Source organism: Seriola aureovittata, chromosome 10 (genome assembly GCF_021018895.1).
Source record: "Seriola aureovittata isolate HTS-2021-v1 ecotype China chromosome 10, ASM2101889v1, whole genome shotgun sequence".
Taxonomy (NCBI): Eukaryota; Metazoa; Chordata; class Actinopteri; order Carangiformes; family Carangidae; genus Seriola; species Seriola aureovittata.
The window spans coordinates 21,511,767-21,539,345 of NC_079373.1; the positions used below are offsets into that span (position 1 = coordinate 21,511,767).

The window sequence follows — 27,579 nt, forward strand, 5'->3', positions numbered from 1 at the left end:
AGCCTGCATGCAGGCATGATAGCTAGTATCCTCTGTGCGCAGTGGGTGGAACAGTGGAATTGATTACTCAGGGCTCCAGTGTGGAGAGGGCCCTTAAACAGCCTGGATTGATAAGTTTGCATCAGCATTTTTATTTCTTTTCACTAATTAGTACAGAGTGGATATTGTTTGAATGAATACACTGATAAACTGAACTTATTATACTGAAAAATATATATACTGGAATATTAGGACCCCCTTGTCAAATGGACCAATGGTTTGTGCACATACTAGAGGATAAAGTTATAACAAAGGGCCTGGTATATGGCATTTTATGGAATTTGTGCCTCTTCACAAATTACATTAATTTTGGCTGAGACATGATCTCCAGCTCCTAATGCACAAATAAGATGTAAAAGAGATAGTGTGGATGAGCATAAAAACAACAGCAGAACAGAACCAAACAGAAACCAAAATCTGGTCACACACAGATTTCACATACTGCTGAATGGTCAAAGTCATGATGGTGGACTGGCTACTCTGTGTAGTGATGACCTGAATATTGTTGAGGAGTGATGAGGAGAAATTCACTGTCATTTCCACATAAATAACCAATGTATGCCTTTAAAGTAAATGCAATTGATCTGTTGTTTTTCCTGAAGAATTCATAAAAGAAAAAACATTCAGTGGCTGGGTGGCCTTTCACCACCAGCTCAAAAGAGGAAAACAAAAAGAGAAAAAAGAAAGGAAATTTCATTGAGTGAAAAATCTGAGTGAATACAAATTTCTAAAACTGTTTAAAAAAAAAAAAAGGTTTGTCATTGGGATTTGGATTGAACCGGGCTACTAACTATAATCTGCACAAGGACTTCAGGAAAAAAATGGTGTGAGACTGTGTAACTGTGTAGAGTAGTAGTATTTAAGGCTGTTGCAGATATTGTTGCTGAAGACTAAAGAACTTAAAAAGTCCACTAATGCTTCTTCACACTTGTTACTGTTGAACTCTGAAGACTTAGCCTACACACAGAATTTCTTAAGCTGTGTGGGTGACCCAGTTAGTGCATCTTTTTTTACAGGGTTAATTTTTAATGTGATGTGTTGAGAGAAAGGGAGACATAAAGTGGTTGTAGGCTCAATGCATTGAGTTGTGTTTCACTTCTTTGTGGCAAACTTCTGGCCAAAATAATGTGCTCTGCTGCTGTGTGTGCATGGCCACTTTGAACTTGGGGATAACTTTTGGAATTAGTTAGCAAAAGTTCATCATTGATTTTCTCTTTATTCTCCTGTTTCATCCACATCACTGTGTAGTTTGTGCACTTTGCAGCAACCAGCATATTTAACTGGCCCGGCATATCTACTACTCAATGCATTATATCCTATTTAGTTTGCTCTCTTGGTGTGTGTGGCTGTCGTTTTTCTCTCATGTCCTGCATCCTCTATCTCTCTCTGTCCTCCTTGGTTATCCTGTGCAGACAGCGACAATTTCAGGCCGATGTGCAGGTGATCACAATATCTGACCTCTCTCAAGCCTTAGTAGTAGTGTTCAACACACGCACGCGCGCGCACACACACACACAGTCATTCTCGCAAGTCTGTCTGTCCGATCTGTCTCACACTCTCTCTTTCCTCATCTCTTTACTTACCTTGGCTCCTCAAAGCTACCTGCCAGTTATGGAGCCTGATATTCCAGCTCCCCATCCCTCTTCTTTTAAGTCCCATCCCTTTTAACTTGAATATGACCAGAGTGAGAAGTGAAAGTAGACAGGTAGCTACTGAATAATGGATAACCCAACTGTTTGAGATTCTCTCTATTTTCAAAAGCAAGACGAAGAACACAACTTAAATGTATTTTGCAGGAGATGGAGAAGTCACAGTCGAGAAGGAGCTGAGGCTTGAGACCTCTGAGTGTTGGGTAACCTGGGTAGTATGGTGCTGTGTAACAAAATGTACATTCATAAACATCCTGGAGTTGGTTTTATTTTCATTTCTATTTTTTCCCTTCAAATTTTCAATCAAACCATTGTTCAAGTCATTCTGTCTCCTCTCTCCACAGCTTTTCAATGTGGTGGAAAAACCCTTGGAAATGTCTGGTATGATTCGACCTGTTGTCTGCTTTTAGTGTACAAGAGCGGCAAATATTTACTCTGATCGCTTGAAAGAAAAGACCACAAACCACACACGCTAAACAAGGCAAATAACAAGAAAACAAACAAAACAAAAAACAATTTTCTTGTCTGGCAAATGTCAGTCTCAACTCTGCAGAGAAGTTCTACACTGCTGTGTTCAAACTAAGGCTATGAGTGCAGGTGAGGTTCCTTATTTTCTGCTGAAAACGCAGTCTCCTTTTCCCATCAAGCACCAATTACTTGAGTGTAAATAGTTATTCGACAACTGATGAGAGTCCTGTCGCTGGAAATGAGACCTAATTAAATTAGCCAAACTTCCTAATGACACTTCAAATTATTTGCTCCTCTCTTCACAGCCGACCGGATTGGCACCACAGCAGCGTGAAGAGCCGAGTTTAAGATAGGATTTGAAGAATATCAGAGTAAACTTTCAGACTAAACTTTCTTCCAAATTTCAGGGTACAAATCTACCCTGAAGTGCAATACATTTTCTCAATGTCAAGTGCCCACGCATCAAGCAAAACACTTCTGTAGTTGGAGGTTTACCAGAGTCAAAAACAAGTCTAACTTTCCCTGTCTCCAGTCCATGCTGTCACTGAGTGTCTGCCGTCTTCCTCTGCACTCTCATAAAACCATTTTGCTCAACTAAAGCCCTAAACCAGTAAAGAGGACTTGAAAACTTCTTCAGCAGAAACATGAGTCAAATCCCCCCAGAGCCTAATAGTTTGGCCTAAATATTGAACAGGATTAAAAACGACTCATATTTGGTGTAATTATGTAACTTGTCTGTTTACGAGGGAGAATAGGAGACTATGTAGGGTCAGTTTGAGGGAAAGGGCAGCATATAGTGATGCATCAGAAAAGACAAATAGTTCTGTTTTTGTTTTTAATTATTCATTTCACCCTTGTGCTAAATAAGGCAAATTAAAAACATAACTCTTGTTTGCCCTGAGCAATGTTTTAATTAATGCTATTTAATATTTAAAAAAGAAACTATTTATAGTTGCATCATGTGACTCATGTGAACGGTAGATGTTGTGTGGAACATTTCTTTTATCATTCTGATTTAATTATATCTTTTCCAGAAAATCTTTCCCTTCACATCATCAACGTTATGAAAGGAAGGCAGAGAAGTGATGAGATCATTAACGACTGTGAGACCGTTTGGGGCTCATCAGAATCTGGGCTACTTCAAAGTGTTTGTGGTCAAAGTGTAACAGATTTTATTTATTGGCTGAAATGTTACACCCTTGCGGGCAAATAACCTGTTCCTTAACAACATTAGGAAAAAAATAGGTAAAGGAAAGCCGCGTAATAACCTGGATAATGAGATAGCCCTGACTAACCCTGCTTGGCTGTGGGCTAGAAATCAGGCTAATGAGAACCCTTCACAGCACAGCCTGGTCCTTCTTACTGCTACAGCAGTTTGTAGCTTATTCCTGCATTCTTCAATTTCAAATACAATCAAATGCTGAATCAATCAATTTGAGTGATTGGACCTCAAACTAAAGTCGTCTTCAGGCTTGATCTTCATTCTGTTATCCTGTGTAAAACATGTATGAAGACTGAAACTGCAGTGATTTATGCCTCATTAGGTAATTTGTAGTGAAATCTTTACTGTTTATGGACAAAGTGTCATAATGACTCCTACACCACTTTTCCCCTTTTGCTATTGTGTTCCTGCCCCCCAGATGTCCTCAGTGAGCTTCCTGCAGCTGTAGGTCACCTGACTGCTGCTGTCATCACCACCTGCATGTACACCTGTGCTGCATCGGCTAAGCAGTGTTTCAGTATGTACAGACAAAAGTTACCGCAGATTATTCTCTGATTTTGTTGTTAGAATTTGAGGCACTGCCATTACCTTCCCTGTTCCTTATCACGTTGCTGACTCCTTGACAGTAGACCTTATTCACAGAAGACATTTTGACGGTAGGAGAAGCACAGGTGTAAATAATAAAATGAATGGTGGCTGAATTGCTGCTTGGGTGTGTGGGTGTGTGGGTGTGTGGGTGTGTGTGTGTGGGTGTGTGTGTGTGTGTGTGTGTGTGTGTGTGTGTGTGTGTGTGTGTGTGTGTGTGTGTGTGTGTGTGTGTGTGTGTGTGTGTGTGTGTGTGTGTGTGTGTGTGTGTGTGTGTGTGTGTGTGTGTGTTGTGTGTGTGTGTGTTGTGTGTGTGTGTGTGAGACAAGCAAATTTTCCTGCAGTGCTCATTGAATATATTTCTATAGGGGACGTTGTGTGATTTTAAAACTGCAAGTGGTGATCAATCATTTTAAAATGTGTAATTTGCTGCAATGAACCAGGAGGAATTGTACAGGGTTTTATAGATGTTGGTAAAACAGTACTGAGAAGAGGTCTAATCAGTTAAATAAGTGAAAACACAAGAGGAGGGGAACCACAGGTGTGGAGGGCTTTTGAAGTTAAATTCAGTGTGCCCTCAGCTGGTTTGGAGTATGTTATGCATTCACACTGGAAAAGTGACAAAATAAAGTATGCTCAAAAAAAGTCAGAATGCATATTAAAAATGCTCGATTTTTGATGGACACGTTTCTCCCACAGTGCAATGCACAACGAAAATGATGGAGCTGTTCACAGCTGGAAAACATTATGACTGATTGTGGATGGTGGTGGAACAGCTTTGTGAATGTCACAGCAAATAAAAAATGACTATGGAATCTTTTGTAGACTAGCTGCAAAAATTACAATTAGTGTATAGTAAATACTGTATGCAATAAGTATTTAGTATGGACTTGGAACACAGCAAGCGTCAGTAAGGTTATGTGCATGAAAACTTGAGCTTCCTTTTAGGGAGTTTAATCAGCTCAGCTCGTGACGAGGGACACGTGAGCTTTCAGCAGAATATGTGATGAGCTGCCTCCTGTAATTTGGCTCTGGCTAAAATGCCACCTGAATTGATGAATTGAGTTAAAGTAGCATGGCAAATATTTTATTTCCCGCTGGAGTGTTAATTCTGTCTGGGTGGGACCAGGGTCTGCTTTTGGGTCGAGCTGCTACCCAGAAATGTCACACATGGCAGATTTGCACAGATTTAAGAACATGGATGACCGCTCCAATTATTATAATTCACAGGAGGACACCAGGTAACAACAGGCCTACGCAGTGAGTTGAGTTGCTTAAGTTAATTTAGCAGCTGGCCACTTTATGACCCTGTGTTTCTCCACATGCTGTTTGTTAACAAAAAGTGCACAGACCAGACAGTTATAGAAAATATAAAGTAGGCATGAGTAGGTCTCTTTATGTGCATTATCATTCTCTGTGTTAACAAACTGGATTTGAGGTTAATGGTTAAAGCATGAATGTTATTCTCACAAATATTCACATACAGTCACTGTGCTGGACCCTGAGCAGCAAGTCAGACCGATTGTGTACTATGTCAAATGCATTTGATGTACGCATCCCAGGGGCAGACACACTGATAGACGCACGCACGCATGCACGCTACTTGCACAGTTATGCAGAGACAGGAAGGGAAGGAGCGAGGAAGGTAAACAGATCTGATTTTGTTTTTTATGTGTGCGCTACCTCTGCATATCCGACTCTCCAACTGTCTGTCTTTCCCAGTATCCTCGATCTGCAGGTCACAGTTATGACACTTCAAAATCACTGTTATTCCAAAAATGTCACAGGATAAAACGACAACAAACACAGAGGCCATGAAATAAATACAGAAATGTATGCGGAAGATAAGAGGAGCTGGAAGGATAAAGTTAGAAAGATACAGATCTATGTCTTGGAAGAAGAGTCAAAGATGCAACGAAGATGTCAAAAACTCAGAGCCCTCTGTGGCTATAGATAGATGAAACATCACCAAAATCTTGAGAGAACACTTTTATGTGATCAATATAGTTTAAAAATCAACCTGAGCGAGTAATATAGAAAATCATGCCGTTATACTGTTCAGTGTTTGTTCAATAACAACATTCTATTGAAACTTCAGTCTTGCATGAGTGGAAACTTTTTCTGTTGGAGTGCTATTCAGAAGAGGTGAATGTGTTACTGAAGGACAAGTAGATAAGATGCAAGACTGAATGCAGAATGAAGAAAAACAATATAAACCTCATACTGGGTTTGGTTGAGGCTTCCCTCACTCCTGGATAGTCTGATACATAAAATCATTGTTTACATTGGCTGGTTGGCTTTTAACTTTCATGTCTTTGCATATACATTTCTACTTTAAGTGATATGATTTGTGGTTCCAACGATATCAATTTAGAAAAAAACTACAGGGTACTACTGATCTAAGATTCCTTTAAGCCATGCTTGCAGCTGGGCTCCATGGCTGGTAGTGCCAGTCAGTCACTTTGAACCAGACAAAAATATCCCCAGCTTTTGAAATTTGGTGCAGATATCCATGGTGCCAGGATGAATCCTAACAACTTTGGTGATCCTTTGACGTTTTCAGTGAAATGACTCGACAACTATTGGATGGATTGCTATGTGTCCAGGCACAGTGCTGAGTGCAGGTCACCCACGTTTTGGAAGTGTTCAGAGCCTGACACAAAGTCACTACGGTTACTGATGTAAAATGTAATAAAATATGCTTGAAGCATCAGGTTGTGGTTAAGTGGATACAGCATGAGTAAAATGAGTCACTACTTATCTGTTCCCTCAAATGCATGTGAGAAGAACATGGCTGAACGCTCTCTGCGTGAAGTGGACATACTTCACATACTGTACAAAGGTGTGCTTTAACAGTGACCACTGGTTGACTCGTCTATACTTTCATTTTTTTTTTTTTTTTGCTTATCACCAAATGTTAACACGACTGTTAAGGTTAAATAAATGAAAGAAAAGACACCGACTTAAGCATAAGATTTAATAAACTTTAGGGCCCCACACTGTTCATCATATCTTGATCTTGTCCTATTATTCAAGTTTGTGAGACATTTTTCAAATTTATATGGTCATGTGACCTGACAAGTGATCTCAGTGTCAACTCCTGTTATGTAGCATTTGATACTGACAAAGTGAGTTCACATTTTATAGTACATAAAGCCCAATCAATAATTTACAGTAAAGTCACGATCTGGTGGGTTTTATTTCCCCGGGTCATTATTATCCCCCATGTGTTTACTTAACACTATTTTTACATGATGGATAATGCCAAGGGTGCAGAAAAAGAGCTATCTAAATTGAGTATAAATTAGGTCTGAAAGCCAATAAATGCAATGATGACTTTTCCATCTTGTAAAAGAATATTGCAGCACACGCTATGGGGCTCCGTCTGGCAGCAAGAGGAACAATTTTTATTGTAGCACATAGTGAAACTAATAGCCTTCCTGTTATGATGGTAATATTTGAAAGAGGGATTTTTCTGTAACAGAGTTAAAATTAATGAGCTGCCCCACTTTGACTTTACGGTTGACTGAGGTGAACGGTTTGACCTGTGTCAGTAAATTGCCGATTGTCCAGGCAATATATTTCATCTGTTTACACAACACAGACAGAAAGCAGCAGCAACAGGCAAAGGAAACACTGGAGAATATAGGAATGGAATCGGGATGAGGAGATAAAAAGGCGGCGTGATGAGGGCTCAGAAACACATGACAGAGGTGAGAACCCACAGATTGAGTTGTCAAGACAGCAGGAAAATGATGATCTGACAAGCTAAAACTGTGGTTCTTTGGCACTTTGCTACATGCCAGATCACCTTGTTAGAATCATCTGACAGGGAGAATATAGCAAACCGCTGACATAACAAAACCTGCCTTTATATGAAAGAAGGCTTTAAAAGTCCTTCTCAAAGAGTTTCATTAGCAAGCCATTCTTGATAATACTGTTCAACTGAACAGCGAGAAAATGAATGAAAATCAGAAAGCTCATTACTGACAATTTTGAGCTCCGAGCTACAGCAGATGACATTCAATCACACAACACAAACAAGCTCTCTCTCACGCTTTTTCGCATCTCATTTGCTTATACACAAGGCAAGCGATATTCTGCAGCTCGATTTCAATTAGTCTCACTTCGACTCTTACCTTATGTTTTGTATCTGTAATATATCTGGATCTGTAGCATTGAGTGAGGCCACAAAGCTGCCCACAGGGATGTTTTCCATCTTGGTGACTGTCAGGGGATCCGGGAAGAAGACGGGACCCTCGTTGACATCTAGGACTGTGACATGGACAGTGGCTGTGGCGCTGGGGCCGTAGCCAACATCAGGAACCAGAGGATCCTCATTCTCCACCTTGATGAGTAGTGTGTGGAACGCTGTGGCCTCGTAGTCCAGAGGCTGAATGGGGAAAATAGTTGGTAAGTTAATGGAAGGATGATTATGTTTTGTAGTGCAATATATAAATGCATTTGGAAGACTTTACCTTGACAACTGACAGCATTCCCTCATTATTGTCTGGGTTGGTTTGGATCTCAAAGCTCTGTGTGGGATCTCCGTTTATTATAGAGTAGATCGCTCTCCACGCCTCCGTGGCTGGATCATCTCTGTCGTCTACTGTCAGGTTGACCACCACCCCCGTCGAGCCCTCATTCACAGATGCCTCAAACTGTTAGGGTTAGGGTCAGGAGAAAGATAAAATCATTAGTGAGAGAGAACTGAAGATACCTGATTCTAGAGACTATAAAATGTGACAGAGAGGATGGCCTAGATGAAGACTTTCGATAAGGAGCTGATTTAGGTGCTGTAAATCTAAAGGTGTGTTCAGACAGAATGTGATGTGAACTTTAGAGGCAGCACAATGTTAGGCTGCTCTGCCTTCCGCCCACTCCCATCTGTTTTCACTGTGTTCCCCTTCCCGTTGTTTCCGTTGCGTCCGTCTCTCTGTTTGTGTATGTGGACATGCTGGGTGAGGCTTCCTGGTTCCTGCTCCCGCCAATTCTCCTACGCACCTGTGCATGATCACCTTGTCATCTTAACAATCTGCTGCAGTATATATACACTTGTCGCTAGATTGTCCGTTCACTTTTGTGGTGAATCACTGTGGCCAAGTTCCTAGTATCACTGCATGAGTTTACTCCTTGTTTTAAACAGTGTGAAGAGCTTCCCCTTTAGTTCATTAAAGTGATAGTTTGGGTTATTTGACATGAGGATATATGAGGCACTTATCCCTAGTAAGTGTATTACCTGCCGTAGACTTAAGTCACTGTGCTCTCACTTTGGAGAAGCAGGCACAGATGCTGAGCAATGTGCTGCTGTGGATGGGGACAGCAGAACAAAACGTTCTAGCTACCTAAAAAAATCAATATCAGTCTAAGTGAACAATATATTTTGAATATTTTCACTGCTTTATCTTGCGGTCCAACAGGCCTTTCCTTTGGCACTATAATTTCTCAACCATTGAACTTCTGTGCTTCTACAAATAAGCGCACTTATGCCGCACACTGTATTATGCTGCAGATCAGACTCATAAAGGACGGTTTGATGGCGGGATAAAGTGATGTTTTTTTTCTGCTGTCCCTGTCCACAGCACTACATTGCTCAGCTTCTGGGCCAGGACTTCTGCCTGCTTCTCCAAAGTGGAAGGGTGCCCATGTAAACCTACTACAGGTAATGCACTGACTGTGGATAAGTACCTCACACAACCCCACGTCAAATAACCAGAACTATGACTTTAAATTCCTGCAAAATCTGAAAGCAGCAGGACATGACACATTGATAAATCTACAGCTATAAAGCACAGCTGTCCACTGTGTTTACCTTGACTAAATCACGTGGAAGTGAAACCAGGGTGCAACAAAATGAGCCCACACACCACAACAACTCAGTTTGAGTGGTTTATCAATCTCGTGAGTCACTGCCTCCTTTTCCAGCCATCACTTTAGCAAAAGTGGTGTTTCACGTTTTATTCGTGAAAACAGTGCAAATGCTGCAGCGTCGCATTTTAAGATATGATGTGACAGCTTATGACATCAGATACAGTAGAACTGAAATTGAAATAGTCAGATTGATGTCTCCATATAAATGGCTTCATCAACATATTATTTTTTTTATTACTATCATCACTGTACAAGTTAAAATGAAAAACCACACCACCCCCCGGCCTTGCTGGCTGCAGATTTGTCATGCTATGTATCATGCCGCACTGCACCATCCAGACAACAATATGATTTTCTGTGGAACCCACTTTTTATGTGTCGAGCTGTTGACGTCATGTGTCACTGTAACGAACACCAGTGATGTGACTTGCTGCGTGTGAGTATATTTGTTAATCACCACGCCCTCTGATCTATATATCTATACAGCTCTTTTGTGCACTCAAGGCCTACTGCTTTGTGCTCGTCGTTGTGGTTGCACGATTAAAACAGGGGCCTTAATGTTTGTTATTGTTTGTGACATTTTTGCTTTCGTCATTGTCATATGTAAGCAGGGCACCCAGGCAGAAGAGAGTATCTCTGCTGTTATAGGGCCAGTCCTAAGAGAGGGGTGGGGGGGGGTGAATGAATGAATGAATGAATGAACCCTCACAAACTACAGAGGGAAGAAACTTCTAGAAGGACAGAAACAGAGAGACAAACAAAACATGTAAAGAGATGTAACAGTTAATTTACTGCAGTCACACATTCTGCAGTCAAATCCAAGAAAACACATTTGCCTAAACATTAATTCACAGGACAGTAAACACTTGAATGCATGGACAAACAGCGCGCACAACAAAATAAACACATTTTTCATAATTTCTCACAGTGCATCTCATTTATTTTTCAGTTTAATTCACCTCCTTCTCTGCTAATTGTTGTCAGCAGACCTCAGTCAGATTCCTATCAATGCATTCTCCCACTAAAGACTACATTGTGGACATGGATACCCTTGCAGAAGCTCCAGCAGGCCAAAGCAATTTTGTGAGTGTGTGTATGTGTCTTTGTGTCAGGACCATTATGGTGTCAGAGCTTACAGTGTAATCTTTCCGACACAGAACACTCTGTTTAAGGATAGTGCTGGTCCAGCCTAGATTACTGCGTCTCCTGTCAGCCCACGGTATTGTTGTTTCACAGATTACCCTTTTACCGCCTTACACTGCCTGGCTCCATGCATTTATCTGAAGAGAGACAAACATTGATTACTTTTCTTTCCTTTCTTTTCTCCCTTTTGTTATTCATCCAAAGCTTGTTTAAAAAAAACGCTTTGAACCATTCGCAGTCATTTAGGGCACAGAGGATGGAAACACTGTGTTCTTTAAAGAAGGAGGTTATGTTTGTACCCAAACAGGCATTGTTGGTCCTTTTGTCCAGTAAGCCTGCAGCAGTCTGGTACAAAAGCATTATGTGAAAATTAGGAGGCTGTTGAAAGAGCCCAGTGCTCATGTTTTAAGCAAGTGGGATGCACTGGAATTTAAATCTGAATAGCGACTGCATTAGCTTCAGCGAGGAACCTTGAAGTTATGAAAGCCATTTTACAAATATTACCTAGAGGCAGGGGTTAAAGTGCATCCAGCACCTTCGATTAATAAGTTAATAAATGAGAGCAAGACAGATGCATGCACGCACGCATGCATGCATGCACACACACACACACACACACACACACACACAGGCAGGAGGGAAGCCCCGTCCGGTAGATCATTGCACAAGGTGTTGGTCCTTCTAACTTTCCTAAAGAAAAAGCAACGCCCCACTTATCCAGGAACACACAAAAAAAGTGTGATTAAAAAAAGAACTTTGTTGACTGGCGGACAAATGCAGTTCTGGTGTGAACAGCCTGGCTAATGCTCACATGACAAAGAGTTGGACTGGAATTAAATAGAACCCCCGAATCTTAGCCCCCCCACCAAATCCCACTTTAACCTCTGCCGACATGCCCCTAAAGCACACACTCAAACACACAAGCAATGTGATCAGTAACAAAGGCAAGTCATTGGCATTGCTCATCACCCTCCTCTCTCTCTCTCTCCTTCTCTCCATCCCTCACACACACACACAAAATAAAGTACAGTCACACAGACAACAGCCGGGCAGATTGGGTTTAATCATGTGGGGCAGTCATGCGGTTGGAGGAAATGCTGTATTCTGTGTGATGTGGCCACTGGGCCCCTGCCCTGCCACTGATAAGGCCCCAATTCCACCTGGAGCACAAAGCAACCAGTCACCTGAAAGACTAGAAGGAAATGACAAACTACGAGGCAGAGCTCTTGGCCTGAAAGGACTTAAACACATTAAGAGAGAGAGAGAGACGAGAGATGGCAAAAGATGGGAAAAATGGGTCTACCCTCAAGTTTGCTTTTATCCATGTGCAGGCCAAGAGCAGAATAAAGACACACACACACACACACACACACACACACACACACACACACACACACACACACACACACACACACACACACACACACACACACACACACACACACACACACACACACAAGGATCTTAAATAATTAAGAAATAACAAATTTTTATAACAAATGCACATTAGGAAATACACTCGCATGTAAACACAGTACTGTAAGTAGGGTGTATGAATAGATAGATAGATAGATAGAGTTGCAGTTGCCATAAATCAAAGAGCCCTGCACTTCAGACACTTAACATTCCAAGGAGTAAAAACACAGTGTGGCATTGATTTTCTGTTTCCTATCTCCTTTTATGCCTGACTTTTCAATAATCTGTCCCATAAATCTTCAGGGTAATGTCATGCTGCCAAGATTTAACTTGGTGTTAGTCATTTGAGGCACAACAACCTAAAAAAAAAGCTAAATAAATGGATAAGTTCAAGTTTCAGTTGACAGTTTCATCACTGTACATTTTATTTGTTCTGTTCTACACCTATGACTGTGATGCTGGCTCATCTTAGTTTGTTAATACGGTAAGTAACATGTAATCTGTGTATTTTTTGACTTCTCTTAATTTTTCATGTTAACATGCTGTAGAAACACAATGTTAGTTGTAAGATTTTTTGCACTTAAAGGGAGGGTAGGTTTTTCATGGTCACATCCTGTACGTTACAGCATAGACTTTTTGAAGGCATTTTTCCTTCTGCTCAAAGCATCTTTGTGTGTATTTATATCAATATAAACATCTATTAGGACTTCAGACTTGCATACGTGCCTAATCCATCAGAGTGAAGTCACGTCTGCATTCATTTATGTCAAAGCTACATTATTGTTATGAGGTTATATGGTACAGAGTGTTTATTTAATATCAATCTGTCCTTAAGTTTCATTACTACACAACAACATATTGCTGATTCACTTTCATACCATACAGAACTGAATAGAAACCGGTCTGTCTGGAACATCAGGAAAAATACATCCAAAATCTAAAACTGTAGTGCAAAAAAGGGTCAGAAAATAGTAGAAAAAGTATGTGAAATATAGTTAAAAGCTAAGGCTTGAAATCACACTGGAATGGACCTTTAAATGAGCATGGTTAAATAAATTCTGCATCATATTATATCTGTATCATGTAAAAAGTACCTCACTCCCTGCCTCATACATAGTATATAATTGAAATCGTATTTGTCACTACATTGGATAAATAGTTAAGGTTGTAAACGACCAATCTCTGGATTTGCCCACTCCTGTCTCATTTAAAATGAATAACCAGGGGCTGGTTGCGGACTGTGTGAACAGATCCTAATGAGGATGGTAAGATTCCACTGCTACAAGATAAGTTTTAATGAGAAACAAACCCAAAACTAAATCTGGGCTAGGTGGTACTTTGTTTTACAGCCAGTAATTGCTAAGTTTACCAGGTATTTGAGCTGTGATTATTGTACAATTACATATATAGTAACAGGGAATAACATAATTTAAGTACAATCTGTACCTCATATTATCTAAGTAATTTCTAGTCATTATTGAAAATAGGTTATTATCTATAGTTAGTGCCATTAAATGTTAGTGAAGATACTACAGTAGCAGGTTTCTTCTGCTTGCCAATGAAACCCAGTTGCTGCAGGTTTAGCTTCTACAAGGTCTGAGAGTCTGAATTTGGTGCAAATCAAGCAAAAGAAAAAAATGTAGTAAACAGTAAGAGCACAACCTGCCACCATGGTCAAACGTGCTCACCACTTGTTCACTCACTCTGGGATGCTGAGTGAAAGCTGTGTGAGAATACGCAACCTAAAATTGGTCTTCTGCTTCTGTTTTAGTACACCTACCTGAAGTAGTAAACATCTGCAAGGTGAAGCAAAACAGCTGATTGATTTCTGAAAACACAATATAATGTCACACAACCTCCATCATGACACTGTCAACAACCTTCTGTGTCCCTCTTCTCAGACAGATGGAGGTGCAAGGGAAGCCTGAAATTCTGGCAAAGAGCCTGAGAAAGAGATGTGAGGCTTTAGAGGAATACACACATCTGTCAGCTTTACCGAGTAACACTAAATGCGCTGTGGCTCATTAACACTACTATGGAAATTGCCTCTTATTTCTTATACAGGCTTTTAATTTGTCTTTCATTGCCAGATGGCATTGTTTGCCTGTTACAAACCACTGACCCAGAGCTTTTTCTTCTTGTCTGACTGTTGTGGTGTTGTGTGCAGAGCTGTGTGCCTAATACACATGGATAGAAACTCTCCTAAAGAGAGAGAGAGAGAGAGAGAGAGAGAGAGAGAAAGAAAGAAAGAAAGAAAGAAAAATAAGTGGTTGTTTGCTATGAACCATCAGATACTCACCATATTCTTACCGATAGTACATAGCCACACACACACACACACACACACACACACACACACACACACACACACACACACACACACACACACACACACACACACACACACACACACACACACACACACACACACACACACACACACACACACACACACACACACACACACACACACACACACACACACACACACACACACACGGAGATGAATGGAGAACTTATTAGATTCCTGGATGTCTGTCAGAATGTTTTTATGAATACAGATGGCAGCTGGGGCTGCACTGACAGGTAGCCAGACAGACAGTTGAGCAGCTGTCCTAATGGAAAGTACTTTGTGACATGTCCCTGCTGCCCCAAAGATTTTCTCTGACAACAGAACACATACCTGCAACCCATCACATTAAACCTCCCAACACAAAACTATTTTTGCCTCCAAGTAGCTCAGTTGCCACATCACAGCATGGACGCACTACAACAGCGCAGTTTGAAGTTTGTCTTCCTGAGCATGTTGGCTACTTTCTCACTCACACTCTCACACATCTCTTAGAAAGAGATAGTGAGACGTAGCTCACTTAGCTATATCTAGGTCCACCTAATCTTTCTGCTACATTTTTGATCCTCCTTAGATGGTGGATAAATCCTATCACACTATCTAGAGAAGGAAAAACCATACACAAATGAAAAAAATATGTTACACCTTAGAGGGAACATCTCACAAAAAAGTCTTAAACTCTGAATGATAGAGACATGCACTAATTTTGTATTTCTAGGCCCCTTTGTAATAAAATTCGGAGGTAGACGTCACAAAAATAAAAGTAGAATTTAGAAAGAAATCCCTGAGAGATAAACATGAATCATGTACATTTTCAAACAGGCACTTGTCTTTTCTTTATCCTCTTTCAAAAGCAGCTTAACTCTCAGCAGAACAAGGTGTAGACAGACAAAAATCTGTAAAAAAGGCACCATTTTCATTGTGCCTGCATGAAGCTGAAATGAAACCAAATGCACATGATCATTCATCTTCCCACACAATCTTATACGGTGTCTGTGTATGGCACTGGCAATTTACCGCTCTGTCTAACCCCACACCTTGCTTTGTACCCTTCCCCCTATCTTTAATCCTGCATACAGTAAGTGTGCCTGGAGAGTTAATGAGCTTACCTGTATCTTTATTAAATTTCAACAGCTTCTGCTCAGGCTGTTTCCAAAGACAGATTTTCGATGACATTCAGCAAAGCCGCTTTTCTACCTTTGCAGAACATGGCAGCCCTCATATTTGTCAGACTAGGTGAGTTAAAAAAAAAAAGAAAGAAAATAATCTTCATTCAAATAACCACGTGCTTTAAAAGCACTGACAGTAATTTAAGCGTTATAGTATGTATAGATGTATTACATTGGTTATCTATCTGGACAGTCCCTCTTCAATGATCACACTGGAGGGTTCTTCCTCTAGGAGTCTTTAACTCTCTGACAACCAACAATGTGACAGTCATCCACCTAATTTCTGCCATAGTTCAGTGTCCTCCCCTGTTCATGTCAAAACTGTACATCTACAATCATGCAACCACTGCTAAACCGCACGCCATGAATAACTCACAGTTATTCACAGACAGTGCCTCCTCACCTTTATAATTTCACACCTTTTTAAAATCTATTGCTCTATTCTATTTTTACTTATTCTGAGAATTTCCCACACCAGACATCATATATTATATAATATATCTATCAAGCCAAGAAATGGTTTGTTACACTTTTTCACTGTCATCACTGTTTGAACTGCACATCAATTAATCTTTTAAAATACACGGTCAAATCCCGTGAGATGCTTAATTCTTGGTAGTGCCACTGCAGGTGTTTTTTTTGGTCTCGACTGGACTCACTCTTCACACCATCGTGACAAATTATACATTGTTCGAATGTCTCATGATTCTGTGTGCAAACATTTTAGGTGCTACTACAGGCTTTATATATAAGATACTGATAAGAAATACTGACATACACACATACAGTGTTTGGCCTCTGTAACTTTGGTTCAGTGTTTCGTATACTCATTCTGACTCTTGGGTTGTAAAATTCAGAGTTCCTTTCAAAGGAGACAAGGTTATGCTGTAATCAGAAGAAAAACAATAACCTTTTCATTTTGGGTACATTATTTGTGGGCTTGTGCACAACAATGGGGGTTTCTGGTAACAGATTAACAATTGATCTATGGGGCTTTCTCACAGCATATATGTGTTACTTGTCATAGTAGGAAAAGCAGGTGTTACCAGTAACATTAACAATGTCTGCTCTATGCAGGTGTCCCGGTAAGCCATGACTGTGACAGTGAGGCAGCATGTAGCACACCAGGATCTGAAACTGAGGCTGCTGAATGGAATTCAGTCATCATTCTTTTCATTATTTACACCTGTGCTCTTCCTGCTGTGACATGTCTTCCTTGAAGACATTTCTGCTGAAACTTTCTTTTGTTTGCCTGACTTTTCTTCTTTGTCTCATATTTTATGGCAGCAGCATACAACAAAATGGTACATTACTGCAGCCACCTGTGGAGGCTGTGACTCAGGAGGTAGTGCAGGTTTTCCACTAATCAGAACTGTCCTTGGGCAAGATAATGAACCCCGAATTGCCCTGATGGTAAATATGATGGTGATATAAATATATATTAACAAGTAACAAATGAAAAATAAAATATAAGAATAACAAATAAATCAACAATACATTTTTTATGCTTTGGAACAATATGATCATATACCGTAGATAACTCACTCTTATCCACACTACTGATCTACGATGAGATGTTCATTTGTACTTTACAAGTATAAAGACTACTGGAAAAAGATTGAATCTGCAAATAATGTCAGTAAGGGGTCCCACATTTCTGTAAAGTGGTAAGACTAAATAAGTGACATAATATCAACAATACTACAAGCATAATGCTAACTAACAAGTCTACTATAGCCAACAAATTAACAAAAAAATTAAATATCTGATGACAGAAATCAGCAGGCAGTTCCTTTGAAACAGAAAACTGTGAAAAACTCTCCACGTTTTCAGATAAGCCCACTGTGAGCTTGTGTGTGGACAGGCAGCTGGCCTTAAGATTTCTAACACATTAATATTCCGCTGAGCAAACTTAACACTTGATGGACAATGTGGCTGGCCATTTTAAGTGGTCTCTCACAGTTCTTTTCTAGTGCATCTTCAGTCTTTATCAAAAGGACTGAGATGTCAAGAGGCATCACATTATTAGCATTTGAATAGAATTACCAGGTAATACCCATCATGACCTGTTTTATGCAGCATCGCTGCTCAGCATGCGGTGATAAATATTACTTCCTAATGTATATACAGGCTTACCAAATTATGGATGATGAAATAACTGAGCAAATGTAGACTGATGAATGGAGAATTAAATGATTGCAAATCTGTGCAAACATGACTGATTTTTAATAATTTAACAAGTGGACTTTGATTTTCCTCCATCTGAAAATCTGACCAATAAATTAAATCTAAAATTGCAAAAGTTTCAAGGACATACTCACACACTCACACTCAGCACATCTTTACTCTAACCGGATTTGTTTGTGCATATGTCTATTCTCTGTATCCACACATGCAGTCAAACAAACACATATGTACAATTGTCCTTCGTAACCTGCCTCTAACCTGACAGATAGGGCACAAATCCTGCCCCATCCCTTCCTTTTTGTGACAGCGATTTCTGGCCAACTATGCCACTGTATCACCCAGGGTAAACACAGTGTGTATCTCAGAGCCAGTGAAGCAATCATGCAAGGCCCGGACTAATCTGTGACACCCGTGAGCCATCCCCCAAGACAGACCAGCACTGACAGGGCCCTGCTGCCCTGTGCCTGGTGCTACACCCATCACCACTAAGGTCTTTATCAGCGGGACAGATGGATTGCAGGCAAACATATTCTGCTGGTCATCATAGAGGAGAGAGGTAAGGAAAAAGAGAGAGGGAGAGTGGGAGTGCAGCCAGAAAGACAGACAAGCTCAGAGAAAGACCGAGAAATTGAGTGCAAATAAAAAAAAAAAATACAGAGACTGGCTGTCAGGGAGTTTGAGTGACAGGAGTGATAAGGTCCATCATGGTCTTGTTATGAGAAGCAGGGGGAAATAGGCGCAGTCAGACATGGCGTAGAATTAGCAGAGCCAGAGAGGAGACGAGACAAGTAGAGCAAGCGCTGAGGAAGAGAACGAAGAGGGGATGAGGACAGTGGTGGACGAGGAAGAATGAAATAACGTGAAGGTCAAAAGGTGTTCAGTGTGGGGGAGCGCACAAAAGTATGTCAGTGTCTCCTCACATACCACCATTAACTAGTGCAAAATTTAACAATATCCACAAAATTCCCAAGTATGTGAGTAAGACAGTGTAATATAAAATTCAATACAGCACAAAATGTCCCAGAGACAGTGGACCTAAAACTAAGAGTAAACACACAGAGATAATATAACCCCAGCTGCGATTGAGATAAGAAATTCATCAGGAGAAATATCCATTTTCGTTGCAGGAGCATACATATCAGGAACTTTCAGATGACAGATCTACCAAGGGAATCCATATCAGTTTTCTCCTCCTCAAACAAAAAATAAAACAGGATTAGACCCTTGCTATAAAAATTAATCAGGTCTGAGCTCAATCCCCTACAGAAGGCACTTTGGTAGCAGAATGTAATACATGTCCTAGTAAGTAATAAGGATATGTTAGCAGTAAGGCTACCTTAGCTTGTGATTTTTATGATTTTAAAAACGGAAGATAGAATCATTCATCCTTAAAAAAGAACTAAATAAGCGGAAAGGAAATGGCAGTTTGGCATACTTGATTATAAATCTTTCATGAAAGGCTTTAAAGATTCTCTATACATTTGAATTTCAGTATCACAGGTTGCAGGTTGAATTGCAACATTTAACATCAGCTAACTCTTCACTTCTTTTCACTTCTGAAGAGAGAGCGCTGATTTACATTTGAACTTTCCTTGCGGTTTAGAGTCAGTTAATGTTTGGTTTGACTTTAATTTACTTTCATATTTTTACAACCCTGTATATCTAAATCTGTAAAAAGTAACATTATTACAACTTACAAGTAACACCAACAGACACACAAACAGCTGACCAGTGTGGAAGCAGATGTTGTTGGCCTTTGATTTGTCCCATCTGTGATTTGAGCTTGTGATTTGTGGTGGTCCCATTAAGGAGAGGCAGCTAATGTTAGCTAGACCCTCCTTCCTTTCTACAATGTGGGACAAACACAACACCAAGTTTGGAGGGGCAGCCATGACTCAGCAGGTGTTGAAATAACATAAACGAAAAGAAATGTCTGTTAGAATCACTGCTAATGTTAACAAGTATCCATGTGGATGATTGTGAGCCTAGCTTGCTAGCTCCCACTTTTTGCTTGAAATAGCCTATTAATACCATGATGGAGACTCTCAAATGTTTGACATTGTAAATGGACGGATGTCTTAAATTGCTAATGGTACATTACCAATGCTCTGTGTGCCTGTGTAGAAAGGGGAAAAGAAAACTATCTTGTATCTATGCTCGTAGACAAAACAGGGAAGTGACATGCTCCAGTCAGTAGTGTACCGTGGAAGTTAAGAGCGTGTCTCCTAGCAACACTGGCTCTAAAATATTAAGCAACTGCTGCCAGAGGCCTGAAGCTTCACAGCTGTGTCCTGCGTGGATGTCAACCTACTGTCATGGCTCTACATTACAAAAGGCTCCAAATCCTGGATAAGAACTTTCAAAATAAGTAAAAAAAAAGGGGTTCCAAACTTTTTTTTCTGTTTGTTTATGTTAGTCAATAGCAACTAATGACAGCATATCTACTATAAACCATAATCAGGAGCTGAAAAATATTCATTTTAAAAGCATGAAAATGATCTTCACATGTTCTGTAATTCTTAAACATTACAACTTCAAAAACTTCAATGCGGAAAGATGAATTTGAGAGGAAAAGAACAGTGTCCCTGTAGGCAGATCTGAGGATCTAGGCAGAGACTTCACAATTTATGAATAGCTGTCTCTATGAATATAACTGCAGTAGGTAGGTCTGAGGGAAAACAGAGGCACCCTACATGGGCATTATGTTTGCTGAATTCAAATAAAATGTCAACTGATAAAACCCAGCTACAGTGGATGTAATGAATAATAACAGGACAGAGCACATTCTCCTGTACATTCATTTGCTTCTTTTTTTCTTTTCCTCTCCCGTATCTTCTATGTTGGACTCTTTCAACTCATCTTTTCATCCTTCTCTCTGTCTTTCTCTGCTTGAGTTCAGCTCACAAACTGGAAGAAGGCCTTTTAAAGCTTACATCTGGTCTGTAGGAGGTGGCGTCTTCAGAAAGGCAACTCAAGATTCTTATAAAGAAAAGGGTTTTGGAAAGTTCTATGAAAAGACTTGAGTATTTAGTTAAATAATTTATACGGTGAAAGCTTGAGAGCTGCCACCGACACAGACTCAGCAGCGATACACACTCGCAAACACACTCACAATGTGATGGCGGTCATCTCAGAGGTCATAGATGATTAATCTGCAGGTTGGTATCGGTCAGGAAGAGTGGAGGGTAGAGGATTTATACATGGAGCTTAGCACCTTCAAACACTTGTTTTTTAAAAGCTCCATTTCTCCACGCCGTTAAACGGATCTCTTCCTGCTGAAAAATGAGAACATTAACTGGGACACGGACATGGTGCACTCTGCATGGCCCTGCCGAGCCCTCTGAGCTGTAACATTTCACATCTGAGCTGCGCTCCTTACAAGCTCTCTTGACACCCCAATGCATCATGGGAGGGCTGTAGGGGAGGTTTGGCTGGGGCAAAGCACAATGTGTCTCAGAATCTGACAACAGCTTAGGGCATTTCCATTAAAAACCACACAACTCAATGTTACAACTGCACCTTAAGGTGCAAGGAGAGTCTTTTTTTTAATTTTAATTTTATTTATCTATTTTTTACAGGACCTCATTCTTTTTTCCTGCTTTCACACCTCCAGAGGTGAGAAGGAGGGATGAAGAGGGAAAAGAAAACAGCCATAGTGGCAGCTTTTGACAAATTCATCATGAGTTGACACAAACAGGCAATAGGTACAACTTATTGTGTGCTATTTTCAGTTGTTTTGTACATGTACATTTTATTTTATAGTGTGACTCGCAGGCACCGGTTTAGTCTATTGGCTTTTCACTAATGCCCCAAGGCACTGCTGACTAAACAAACCATCACTGAACCACAACACATCTACTCCCACGCCTGCTCACAGATTCCCTTATCTTGCCTCTGCACCCCTATCACTCAGATGCGGGGGTCATGATGCGTTCTTATATGTCACATATGTTCTTTGCACACATATGTACACCCTGTGATTAGGGATGGGGGGTTTGAAGCAAAGGCTCCAAGGCGTGTCCTGTGTAAGAAGGGGTTGGCCAAATGAAGCGCCACTTCGAGGCATCTCATTGTCAGGAACACGTCACGCTGTTTCAAGGCCTTGACACCCAGCACTTAGGGTGCTGAGGGTGGTAGGTTGGTTCACGGTTTGTCAATGTAGCAGAGTTTGTACAAGAGTTTACCAGAGAATTTTTTATTATTAGGAGTAGAAGTAACATGAGTAGTAGTAGCATAGAAAAGTGAGGATTCGCTCCATACACAAAAACTTGTGTATCCTCACCTGTACCACAGGGCACTGAAGTTCTTATGTTCACCAGCATCCTCAGCGCCATGTGAGATGATGTTTTCTGAGGCTGGGGAGGTGTTTTGTAAGAAGAACAACCACCCCAAGCCAGGCACAGTGAAGAAAGTTCTGTTTTTAATAAAAATCAATAAAAATGTCCCATCCTTTCTCTCCCCCATTTGCACTGTACTGCTCAGTGTACTCACTGCAAGCACAACACAAATGTCTTCCTGTCAGTCATATTTAATAACAACCCTTTATAAATATGTTTGATAAGTAATGAGTCAATGACATAGGTAAAAGAAGCAATAGCAGGGCCATATTGTTCTCTTCCTCACTGCTTCAGGAAACTTCCTTTGAAATTGCTACCTGTGATAAGTGCAGGACTTTTACTCAGCATGACCTTTAGCAGACAAAGACAAAAATATTTATGTATGAAAAAGCTAAAGGACACCACTTACATATATATATATATTTTTTTTTTTTTCTTTACATCTTTGAGTTGGTGAAAGCATGTGTACATGAAATGTGGGGGCAACTGAGCATAGTGAAGGTGACTTGACAAAAAAGTTAGTTGTATGACTGTGCAGTGATATTTGCTGAGGATTGAAATAGTGAGTTCATCTGTCAAGCGATCCCAAGAGTTAAAAAGTGTCTGCATCAGCCAATGCAACAATATGTAGTAGTGCTGTGCAGGTCCACCTATAATCTGTGGGCTGGGCATGTTCGGATAAGCTACTAGTAAATATCATGGGTTTGGGCTAATCGGGTAAAAAAAAAATGACAAAGCAGCCTTTCGTTATAAATAACTTACAGAAGCACTGCATGCAACAGGCTTTGTGTTATAGGCTCTCTGACTTGCGTGCATAAGGCTAGCCTGGGATTACAGGTCCAGGTTCCACCTTCTCTCTCTCTCTCTCTCACACACACGCGCGCGCACGCACGCACACGCACGCACGCGCACACACACACACACACACACACACACACACAGGTAACCTACATCCTCATACATGTAAGCTACTGTTGTGTGTGTGTAGTTGGTGGTTCGCTGCTCTGGTTGGGGTGGTTGGGTTTCATAACTGGTCAGGGTATTAGAAAAGCCTGACCCAGGCATAGACCTTTTAAAATAATATATAAAATTTAGAAAAGGTTCAAAATAGAGACCTTTATTGCTATTTTTTCTCTTTCTACTGGTATATTTTACCATTTCTTAAAGACATTTTGCAACTTCTCTGATCTGAACTCATGTCAGACTGACATTGACACATTAATCACTCAGTGTTAAGCAACAAATCTTAACAATTCCTGGAAAGGTGTTTCACATTAAAAGCATTTGGGGGCTCAAATGGCATCGTCCCTTTCTTCTCTGGAAGGCTTGGAATGTAAAACATCTCCAGAAGTCTTGGCTGTGGTTTAATATTGAGCAAAAGAATTGCAAAGTAGAAGCAATTCAAATTATTGAGTGAAAAACTTTTTCTTTTACAAAGGAAAAAAACAGAGCAGCAGACTGGTGAATATGACATGACTGTGTTGTTGCGCTAGTGAAATTAGTGCAAGGAAAATTAACTTTATTCTGAGTTTGGCATGTGAACCATGACTGCACAGGTAAATTCAACCACTATCCACAATTTTTCAATTTTTTTTTTTTTTTTTCAATCTGGCTTTCATTACTACTGGATATTATTTGAATACTGGCTGTTATTTGAGAATTTATGTTAATTATTGTGGAGCTTGACCTCTTGTTTGTTGTATGTAACTTCACTTTTAACTGTGCTACCAGGGACCAGAAGCTATCCACAATCAAACAAAACCAAACAACAAAATTGCTAATCATAATGTCATATTCACTACCATGTCATTTATGAAGCAAACTAAAGTAGAACTGACATTTTAGACTAAAAAAGCTTCACAGGACTCACCACATGCCTCAACAATTCCTCCATTAGTGAGAGAACTGTCCCTAACCAGGAGACCTTGGTTTTAACTTGTTATTGGGAAATATCTGCTTTGTTGATGTGTCCTAAGTCCTTGAAGAAATGCAGTATATATAACTCTTAACTTACCCTGACCTCTGACTTCCCTGGAGGGGTAAACAAACACAATTTTTTTTACATAATGTCTGTAGAGGCTACGTGTGAGTGACAAGGGGATAAAAAAGAAAATACACTGCTCAAAAGAAATAGAGAGGAAAAAAGTTATGTTTCTCACCAGTGGATGTGTGAACTCAGGGGCATGGTCGTTCTCGTCTGTGATGGTGATGGTAGCCGTGGCTGTTCCTGTTAGGCCCACCTCACTTCCTGCCATGTCCTTAGCCACAATCTCCAACTCATATGTCGTGGTTGGCAGCGTCTGGAGAATAAACACACAGTGGCGCAGAGTTAAAAAAGTGATATGAGGATATGAACACAGAATATACATGGAAAAAAGAGATGAAGCAAATAAAGGAAGGATAGTGGTGTCATGTCTTATGAGAAAGAAATGAGAAGAATAATGGAGAAGGTAACACTAGAGAGGAGGCTACCAAGAAGACATTATGAGAAATTAAATTATTATGAGCACAAAGGCTTAGCAAGTACAAGCACTTTAACAGAGTGAAAGACAAAATCAAGATCATATCAGCTTCTGCAGGACTTTCTATCTCTCTCGCTCTTTCACACACACAGTTAAAGGAAGTCACAGAGTTTATCCCAGAGAATCTATTTGTGAAGCGAATCATGGAAAAATCCTTATTAGATGAATGATTAGCTGTGTGAGTGATTAAATTAATCCACTCAAACCAAAAGCTAACACTTACCGTCACGTTCTACATTAATGTAAGACCCTTTAACAAAGCTTGAAAGCTCCAATAACAGTCTGCTACAGGCTTGAGCCCACTATCAAACTGGCAGCATAAGGGTGAAAAAAAAAAAAATCACCACACTGTAAATATGCGCTCTCACGTTCACGTACGAATGTTAAAAGCTCTGGTAAACACTCGCCACATCTCTAGGGAAAGGCCAGGAATCCACATTTTTAAATTCATACTTGTAAGAACAGATAGAGTGGTAAAAAAAGAAAGAAAAAGTGTCCCGAAAGCTATGCCGTGTGGGATCAAAGTGTAAGCATACGATGCAAAGTTTACGCTCATCCATTTTAAAGATTCCCGAGAGCTCAGAGCTGGATTTAACACACATCTTCCACAATGCTTTGGGGCACTGAAGATCAAGACAAACTATTTTCCTCAACATGATCTGTAAAATTACAGTGATCATACAGGGGCCTTGAGATTTCCGAACTTTCCTTTTAGAATCTTCACACTTCACATTTTTATTTGCTGGTTCAATATTGGAGACGAAAGAATGACTTGAAAAAATAATAAAGCCTTAACTTAACCCATGTTACTTCATGCATACAACAGAAATTAAATATAATCATTCTACACGTCTGTTCGAGCCAGGGAGGAGAATCTGCTCTTGATTACAAAGAAGCTTTCCCGGAGCTTGACTGCAAAGCTCCAAATAAGATAGGTAATCCATTTACTGGCCTTCGAGCATCTGCAATCTTTATAACAATTGGAGAAATATAGCTTATACATACAGTGAGAGGATGGCATTCATAATGATCATAGCAGCAATAATCATTTGCTGCCATAATTCACACCTAATAGTAATGTTGACTCTTGTATATAAATAACAGGAGGCAGGGGCTGGTAAAGCCAACATTTATTTATCCACTGCAGTGTTTTCTCCCTGCTGGGGGTGTTAACTGTCACATGCTTAATAAACTTCATCCATCTGTCTCACTGAAAATGCTGCTGGAGCTCTCTCCTGCATTGTAGATTCACCTTTGAGCGCATGTCGACTTGTCTCATCCACCCCTGTTACAAAACACAGAGGAGCGAGATGATCCATGCACATTAACACAGTGGAATACACACTTACACACACACACTAAGAAAAGAAAATCCACATCAGTAGCAGTTGGATTTTGAATTAGAAAAACAAAACAAAACAAAAAAAAAAACACATCACCGATCATCGAAAAATCTTATTTTATAAGGTTTTTTTAAGGTCATAAAGAGAACGCCCTTGTTTAACACACTAACTAAAAAGCCTATAGGAGGGCATTTCTGTTCCAGCTGATGGCCACTAAATTATTGCTCCAGCTGAGCCAGTTTCACAGTGTAGTTCTATGTGGACGACTGTTCAAGCTCCTTGTGAAAGTGTTTTGTTAGTTAGTGAAAGATTCTTTTCAATTTCATGTCTTGTTTACAGCATTAAACAATTTCATTTAAACAGTAAGACCAGGAGCAAATTGGTATTAGAGGTATTAGTGAAATGATTTTGCTTTCAGTCATGTACGAGCTCATAGTTGGCAGTGATGAAAAGTATTTATAAATTTAGAATTGTGTAGAACAGTCATCCTTTTTGTTTTACTATAATCACTCTGTCTACCCTAAACCCACCAGTGTGTTTGCATGACTTTCTCTGCCTCTATCTTATTGATAGTTTACTGACGAAGACTGATGACCCAGTGTTACCTCGTGCTGTACACAAATCCTCTGCTTTACTCAGTGTGTGTGTGTGTGTGGCCTTGTTTTACTGAATTCATGGGGTGAGAAAAGGGGGAACCCACTGTACTTGAGGGATCCAACACTTTGGTGGGGACCAAATTCTGGAACCCAATGTCAGCACAGCTTGTGTGTGTGTGTGTGTGTGTGTGTATGTGTGTGTGTGTGTGTTTGTGTTTGTGTGTATGCATATATGCATGTGTGTGTTTTCTCTGTTTGCCTGTTCTCATCATAGATATTGCTCTAATCAATTTCATCTGAGGCAGGCAAAGGGAGCTCAAACGATCAATGGTCAGACACCTTGAGGGTCGTTTTAATTATCACATCAGCTGTAGAATATTCAGTGAAATGACATATTGAGGTCAGGAACAACATAATGTGCTTCAGGTCAAAAACTTGTGTCTACTAAACTAATTTTCAATCCATTGAGTGGAAGAGTACAAGAGTGGAATTTTAAATGTAAGATAGGTGAGCTCCTTTACATTATTTACATGAACTTCAGCATGCTACATGTATCTGTACATAAAAATCCCATGAAAGTCAAATTAACTTAAAACAGGAAACAATTTGAATATAATGAGTGACAGGGGTGTCCCTCATAACCAGCTCCAGCTCAATCAAACACTGCAGGCAGATGGTGCTC

At 40.1% G+C, this 27,579-nt stretch overlaps 1 protein-coding gene across 1 annotated transcript in view; it reads right to left on the reverse strand.

The window, feature by feature from the left end:
* cdh13 (cadherin 13, H-cadherin (heart)) overlaps window positions 1-27,579 on the reverse strand; it is a 303,246-nt gene that overhangs the window by 49,516 nt on the left and 226,151 nt on the right. Inside the window, exons 8-10 of the mRNA XM_056387676.1 lie at window positions 24,596-24,736; window positions 8,442-8,624; window positions 8,103-8,356 (exon numbers count right to left, since the gene is read on the reverse strand). Coding sequence (XP_056243651.1) covers window positions 8,103-8,356; window positions 8,442-8,624; window positions 24,596-24,736 — 578 coding nt within the window. The remainder of the gene's footprint in view (window positions 1-8,102; window positions 8,357-8,441; window positions 8,625-24,595; window positions 24,737-27,579) is intronic.